Source organism: Oxyura jamaicensis, chromosome 2 (genome assembly GCF_011077185.1).
Source record: "Oxyura jamaicensis isolate SHBP4307 breed ruddy duck chromosome 2, BPBGC_Ojam_1.0, whole genome shotgun sequence".
Taxonomy (NCBI): Eukaryota; Metazoa; Chordata; class Aves; order Anseriformes; family Anatidae; genus Oxyura; species Oxyura jamaicensis.
Window position 1 is genome coordinate 118756571 of NC_048894.1, and position 7811 is coordinate 118764381.

General features: G+C 44.0%; 1 protein-coding gene and 1 non-coding gene across 2 annotated transcripts; both read right to left on the reverse strand.

Annotated features, from left to right (window-relative positions):
- Positions 1-474: 474 nt before the first annotated feature.
- Positions 475-2816, reverse strand: RPS20 (ribosomal protein S20). Its single transcript, XM_035318738.1, has 4 exons — positions 2737-2816; positions 1759-1858; positions 943-1016; positions 475-699 (listed from the first exon to the last, which is right to left on the reverse strand). Exons 1-4 carry the CDS (start codon positions 2737-2739, stop codon positions 517-519), a joined length of 360 nt encoding a protein of 119 aa, XP_035174629.1. The 5' UTR covers positions 2740-2816; the 3' UTR covers positions 475-516.
- LOC118163336 lies at positions 1095-1160 on the reverse strand. Its single transcript, XR_004748995.1, has one exon. It is a non-coding gene; the product is annotated as a small nucleolar RNA U54 (small nucleolar RNA).
- Positions 2817-7811: the final 4995 nt, after the last annotated feature.

Genomic DNA, 7811 nt, shown 5'->3' on the forward strand with positions numbered 1-7811 from the left:
AGAGTTCCAAGGCTTCATTTTGACTGTGGTTCTATGAACAAGTCTAGAAAGAACTTGCAAAATTCAACAATCTTTTTTTTTTAAAAAAAAAAGCCTCAACTATTGGACTGTGAGAAGTGTGGGGAAAAAAGTGCTGCTTTAGTTCAGTCTTGCATAGCAAAAGTTTACCTAGGCATCGGTTTTAATGCTATTGCTTGTCTATGATTTCAGCCAGAATTAAATTACTGAAGCGTTGTTTTTTTTCCCCCATAAAGGATTCAAGTGCTGTGTATGTCCATACAGTCAAACTCTAAAGAAACTGTGATGCCCAAGTTTCATCTTCCTCATGTTGCAATTTATGTATTCATCCTCAAAAGATCAACAAAATGCAGTCCTCCCCCAAAGCACACAGATTATGATTTCTGCTGCCTTTCTTCACGAAAATCAGAGGACTACCAAAGACTCTGGGCACAAGCATAAAAACGCACCGCCAAGAAAATTTGTCAATCGGCTTTATTAAAAGTAGATGACCATCTTTTAGGCATCGGCAATAGTGACTTCAACTTCTACGCCTGGTTCGATGCTGATGGAAGTGATCTGCTTCACGATCTCAGAGGGGCTGTGCAAGTCGATGAGCCGCTTGTGGATACGCATTTGGAAACGGTCCCAGGTCTTCGAACCCTCACCACAAGGTGTCTTCCTGGTAGTGATGCGCAGAGTCTGCAGCGAGACCATAAACACGGGGTATCAAGCTGAGGTTCACAGAAGCCCCCTTTCCTATTTCAACATTTATGGCACTACTACACAGCTGTCCCAAGCGTCAAAGCACCTTGTCAAGCCGTTATCTGTTCACACTATATCGCCCTCAGTCTAGAAAAAAGTTGAGATGAAAAGCAGTACTACTAAAAAGATGTTCTCTGCTCGAAAAAAAAGTGGTTTTTCTCATCTTGGAAGTTTCCATACCTTGGTGGGCATGCGAACAGGTCCTTTCACCTTTAGGTTTTTCTCCTTAGCACCTCTGATCAAGTCAGCACAGACTAAAAAAAAAAAAAAAAAATACAGAATAGTTTCAGGCTTGGGAGCTTTTTTGTTTAAGTGAAGACTTAGAAAAGATACGTTGGCTCGGAATAGCGTATAGAGTGATCACTGCAATTCACGTCTAAGAGTTCTCTTCATAGCCAACTGCATGGAAGTGGAAGGCTTACCCCAGGGTTCACAAAATCACATTGTAACAGCAGCCAGCAGCTCTTACTACATATTAAGCTGTATATAAGCCGTTAGCAGCCCAAAGACCTGGCAACAAACATTGATTCTACAATATTTCCAGCATATTATTAGAACACTGGCAAAGTCAGTTTCTAAACAAGACAAAGTGATTCCGGGTTGAATGTTAAACTTCTAAGTGACCACTTAATAACAACAGAATATCAACCAAGAAACCTGTGCCTTTTGGTTCTTACATGTTCCACCAGTAACATCTAAAATCCCCACAACAGCCGAGGGACAGAAGTTGTGCTCTTACGTTAACACTGAGGACGGGCATTTTCAGCACAGCAGAAATCCCTGAACACTAGTCTCCACTATGAATTCAATTAGAACCTACCTACCAGCATATGAAGCCCTTCACATGGCTAACGGTGTTAGTTGCAGTCACATACAAATAGGCAAATGCTAAAATCTCTAACTAATTTCAACACAATTACATTTTGCAATACACCATTTGTATCAGTTGTTACTTAAAACGCTACCCCAGTTAAAACAAAAAGAGGTTTCACTCACCCTTCTCAAGTGATTTCACGTTGCGACTTGTCAGAGTAATTCTGATGCGATGGATTGCCACCTCTTGTTCCACAGGTGCCTTGCCAGTATCCTTAAATGCCTAAAACACCGAAGTTGTAAATATCAAACCCTACGGTCAGCACCAACTAATGGCACAGTAAAAATAAAAAACAGACTTGTGGAGCGTCAAGAATGGCTTAGCTCTGGGACTATTTATTGGAGTGACCGGATGGCTTTATCGGGCAGGTACAAGGGCACGGAGCAAACAGAGGGAGCACGGAGGATGGTCAGTGCTGTAACTGCTGCGAGGAAGAACAGCAGGAAGAGGAGGAAAGCTGCAACACTATCCCTCCCTGGCTTGCCTATATATAAAGCAGGCCGCCCAGACACCGATCCCCCTTGGACCCCAAATAAATCACCTTTAGGGTTTTATGTACCTAGCAAGCTCGCCACAAATCAAGTTAGAAAGACATCAACTAAACAGCAGCATACCTAAACAGCGAGAACAAAGAGAGGCATCTGGCCAGAAAAAAAAAGTTAATTAGCCCACTGAGGAGACTGAATTTAAGAAAAAAAAGAGCCTGAAAACCAAGCGCTGGCAGCACGGGGCCTCTCCTAACGCCGGCCGCAGCCCCTGCCCCACGGCCGCACCGCGGGTCCCCCCCCGGGAGCCCGGCGCCGGCCGAGTCCCGGCCACGCGGCGCCGGGAGCGGCAGCGCCATGCCCGCTGCGGCCCGCCCCGGCACGGCTCCCCGCGGGAAGAAGCAAAGGAGGAAGGAAGGGAAGCCTTCAAGGGGAGCCCTCAGGGGGAGGCAGCGCCCCCGAAGCCCCCCGACCTAACACGGCGCCCCAGCTCGGAGCCAGGCAGCCGCAGCCGCCCACCCCCGCAGCGCGGCTCCCGGGCCCGCAGCCGGCGCCGAGCCTGCCCCACAGACCCCGCAGCGGCGGCTCCCGGCTCCTTCCCTTCCCCCGGCTCACCATGGCGGCAGCGGGGCCTTCCTGACCGACTTATTCCCGGCGCGGGGCCCAGCGAACAGCGGTGAGCCAGGAGGCGGCGGCGGCGGCTGCGGAGCGGGCTGCGCGGCGAGAGGAGGGCCCGGCCGCCGGGCCACGCTTATATAGCGGGCGGGGCGCCGCTGTGCAGGGCCGCGCCGCCTCCATCCGGGAGCCGCGGGACCTTTCACCCCCGCTGCAGCACCCGGAACCGGCTGGGGGAGCCCTGTGGTGGTGCTGGGGGACGGGGACGGGTGCTGGGCTGCTCAGCGGGGTGTCAGCGCGGCCCTCCGTGTCTGCTGCCGCAGGGGAGACGCGACAGCTGAAGCTTTAAGCGGTGTTAAGCAAAAATCCTGCTTTCATTCCCTCCCGGGCCCAGGAACTTCGATTAATTTTGCTTATTGAACTCCCCTCCTTCAGGTCCTGCTTCGGGGGGACGTTTTCCTCACGGGAGCACTCGGTGTGGCCTGGACGTCGACAAGTGCCAGCCGCAAAGCTTTTTGCTCGAAGTATGCCCATCCTGCTTGCATTGCCACTTACCTGATGGAGTAACGGGTGTCGTAACTTAAGAAACAATGGGTGATAGTAAGATCATTGCACTTAGCTTTTAAAAATAGTATATCGATTCTGGTTGTGGGTATATTGTCCAGTAATCACAGATGTGCATAACGTTAGCACAATTACTGCCACCTTTGGAAGCTCAGTACTTAGTACATCTGTTCAAAAAAGCCTGCCTGGTGTTTTAATCTGAATTTTGTTTCAGCTGTCACACTACTATTAATATATTCTTTTCCGTGATTAAATACTTCATGGGTCTTCATATGGTCCTTAAATTTCACATGAGATGCATAACTTTTATATGCCAATTACTGCATCGTTCAGTTTTGGATTTGTTTTGCCGTTGGATCACTTGGACTTACAGTTTGTAGTCTCTCATTTGCTAATGCATTGTTTCTGAATTTGATGGTGTATTCTGATAAAGCAGCTTCAATAAACATGAATACAGAAGTAGTCATCCTGTTACAACTTCCTTTGCCAATCGCAATCCATACTTGGAAAATCTGTTTGGTGATAGTCCTATTTCTCTGGCCTCTTCCTCCCTGCAGCGAAAGCAGCTTTTGTTTCTGGTAGTTTGTTTTCTGATCCGATTAACAATTACATTAACAACTTTGAACTCAATTATGCATAAGGAATCCATGTTTACGCTGTTATCAGCTGTTCCAACTACCTCCTGAGGAAGTTTTCCATTCTAAAAGTGATTTATATTCATCATTCTTAAATACATAACCTCACACCGATCATGCTAAAGCACTTGATTTTTCCAGTAATACAGATGATTCCAAAACAGCTGTCTTGCTACACACTATTTATTTGGAGCTTTTGTGAATATTGTTAGTAAACTTCATTTCCCAATAAAATGTTCAGTAGCTTGGTGCCAAGAACTAATTCCAATGGGATTCAATTAGAAAGACATCTGTCCGATTCCTCATTGATGACACACACCTGTAAACTTAAATTTTATTTACTTACATTGAATCTTATGTCCACAACTAAGCCAGTTTCTCAGTGTTGTACTGAGTAAGTCCATGTATAAATATGTTAGGTCAACACTGTTCCTGTTGTCTACCAAACATACGCTCTAATAGTAAGAGAAATAAAGTCAAAAGATGTGTTTCATATATTTGGTCTGTGTTATTTAAGTGTTGTCATTTATTTCTTGTTCCTCTACCAAGGATTCAGTTGTTCTTTTATTTTTTTCCCCCCAGGATTAATGCAAGGTTGACAGTAAATTCCTGATTTTGTTCTTTTCTTACGTTTTTCCAATATTGGCACCACCTCAGCTTTCTGTGAGATTTTTTTTCTGAGCTTCCCCAGATTTCTCAAAGCTTATGGAAAATCCACATTAACAGCACACAAGTCTCCTTTGCCAGCTCTTAAAATTCTTGGATTCTAGCTATCTGGAGCTGCTGATTTAAAAAACGCCTTACTTTAGCTCCTATGTTTAAGGCTTTCCTTAGTTATTGTTAGAATTTTCTGATAGTAATATGTTGGGTTTTGCCAAATATCTAGAACAGAAATTTATCCAAACTTTCTGCTTTCTCTGAAATGTGTTTTATTTATTTATTTTTTAATTACTCCTTCCTGCTCTTCGCATGGGTAAATATCCGTTGTCAATGTAACTTTAGCTTACCTTCTGAATATTCTACAGCTTTTACATGTAATTCATATTTTGTATTATGTCTGTCTTCCCTTTGGTTACATACTGCTTTTAATACAGGTTTTTCTCTCAGCTAGTGCCAACTTCAGTTTAGCTATGAAATTCAGCGTTTGTTGATGTAATAAATATGGTGATGGCAATATGCTTTTTAGGTGAAGTTTCCAAGAGTGCTTTCCTTATGTCACGTAACTAAGAAGGTAGAAGATTAAGAAGCAAACCATCTTTTTGACGTGACCAAATAGCCTGTAGCAAAAACTACTTATTACCTAATTTCATGATTTGTCGCTCAGAATATTCTCGTATGTCCATTCATGACATTTTCTTTTTTGTTTGCCTTTAATATATAGATTACTGTTTTTTCCTTTGGCCAGCTTGTCCTTCAGAAATAGCCTGAGCAGTGATCTGAATATTTTGTTATCCATGTATTTTCCACCAGATTATAGTAAAACCAATTAGATGCAATTTATGCTTCCAGATTGCTTACCCAGTTCCTCTTGTTAATAAACTATGTATGTGTTGGGAGTTAGGTTCTTGTAATCATTTGTGGTCCTTTGCTTCATTTTAGCTTGAACATCTTTACTTTGTAATAAATGAATGCTTGTCGGATTCTTTATCTATTTATTGCCATTGAATTTAATCTTGCTAAGTTTTGCCTGGGAAGACTTTTTTTCCCTGTGGCTGAGGCTATCATCCAAATTATCCAAAAAATATTCCAATATTCTACAAATCTAAATCCATTAAGTCTATTGTCAGTCTAACCTTTTCTGTCCTCCTTTGCTCATGTGACAAAACAGATCTTTGAGATCTCCTAGGTTCCACCTAATGCTGGGGTGGTAATAAATCAAGAGCAGATTCTGGTATGCGCCTACCTACGTGGATGAAGGACTAACTGAATGAGCATGTGCTTGCTGGCACTCGGCATCTTCTGAAGCAACCAGTCCTGAAGTGAAGGCTTGTGAACGATTAGGACAGGGCTCACGGTAGCTTCCTTAAATTTGCTTTGTCGTTTTTGATAGCGATTATTTAATGCTGGCATCCCACTGGAAGTGGGGCCAGGGTTACGCCAGGTTAAGCCTGTAGTCTTTGCTTTCAATGGTGGTGAACATACTGCCGAAATACGTTCCCATTTACTTTGAAAATTACTTCCTTCTCGGAGTTCTTTGAAAACTGAGATTTTATGTGAACTTCTGGTCATAAAATACCTGTGAAGCAGGATCATAGTCCAGGCTTCTCAGGAAATCATCAGTAGGCACTGGAGTATTTAAACCAGTCAGCAGCAATCCAATAAAAGCTATTTTCAAGCATTTTCGGAAAGGCTTCTGCATTTGCTTGGGCTTAATTGCAAGTTGCAAGTGTCTGCAGATCCTCTCGTGTTGACTTGAAGTTATTCAATTGTCTCATATCTCAGCAATCTCCGACAAGTTCTTTGCCCAGCACTTAGGTAGAACCTGCTAATATCCATCTGTAGATTCTGAGTATCTGTATTTACTCTGTCCACAGCTACCTCAGCTGTTGAAGCTCTTCCAGAAAACCTGCCAGATCTGAAAGCAGACCCTCTCTGAAGACTGACTTGTGTAGCTGGGAAGCTATTTGGTGGTTTAACGTACTTTGCAGGTGGCAGATGGACAGAATGCATCAGCACCGGTCCATAGCTGGAATTCTAATACTGCACCTAGCCTGTCCATTCAAATTTTTAATTTTTTTTTGGTCCCACTTCCACCATATAAAAATATATTTTTTTTCAACATATTAGGCTTTCTTTAATTTATTATGTAATTGAGGAGAAAGTGAACTAGATCCATGACTCAGAAAAAGAGCAATAGTGCTTTGAGGGAGTCCTATATAGTGGATAAATGTAGCCACAAATATTGATGATAAATAGACTTTTTCAAATGGGCAGCACAATCTTCATAGTCCACACAAGCTCTTTCCTTGCATATATGTATTTTACTACTGACAGGTAATACAGTTGGCTACTAGTATCATTGACCTGGTTGGAGCCTGTTGCCTTGTTCTTCTGACACGAATTATAGTAAGAAAAGTAGTTAACAGCTAATATGCTGCAGCATTTCTTTTGATGCTTAATCTGGTACATCACTGCAACATACCTTGGAACACTCAGGATTGAAAGAAGATAGACAGTACATGTAATTTGTCAGTAATCGGTGAACTATGTATTGTAGATGAGTGTCAGCAGGACAACAGAAACCACAATACTGGATGCTTACAAAATGCTAACAAGCACCTACAAATTTCCTAAATATCCTGCTGTGCCAAATTCCCCAGATTCTAATCCCACCTACACATTCACGCACCTCCATGTGCGCCTCCCAGCCCCTTGCCTGAAGTGTGGTTTACTTCCCACTCTGGGGAGTGCAGGTCCCCCTGTTCCTAAATGCTAGCTGGAGATGTGGGCACACATTCCCGTGCAGCCACCCCACATACTGCCAAAAATGTACCCCGGCTTCCCACCTGCTCCCCAGAGAGGGGGATCCCGGCTGGTGGCCTCTTGCTGAGGGTCCCCTTGTGCGTGGCAGCTGCTTGCTGAGTGCTATGGGGAGGACACCTCTTTTCAGGCTACCTCCTTTCCCTAAAAGGCTTTTTCTGTTTAATCTGTGTGATCGTTGTATTGAGCAAACTTTGTTGTTGTTAGTTTCCTCTTAGCATTATCAGCTTTTGGGCAAACACCCTCTGAGAACAGTCAGGTTTGGGCATTAGCTCGCACGCACCATTTACACTCGCATTCCTACCGCCTGTCGGGATCAAGGCCACGCTACCGAGGGGGGGGGCGTGCCATTCCTGTGCAGAAAGCCCCCAGCGTCAGCCCAGTAAAAGCAGATCG

Bases quoted from the DNA above. Each gene is read 5' to 3' on its own strand.
- RPS20 (XM_035318738.1), bottom strand. The intron at 1,017-1,758 runs GTGAGTGAAACC...TTTTTTTTTTAG, and splicing joins CGTGAAATCACTTGAGAAGG to TCTGTGCTGACTTGATCAGA. The intron at 700-942 runs GTATGGAAACTT...GTCTCGCTGCAG, and splicing joins CTGTTCGCATGCCCACCAAG to ACTCTGCGCATCACTACCAG.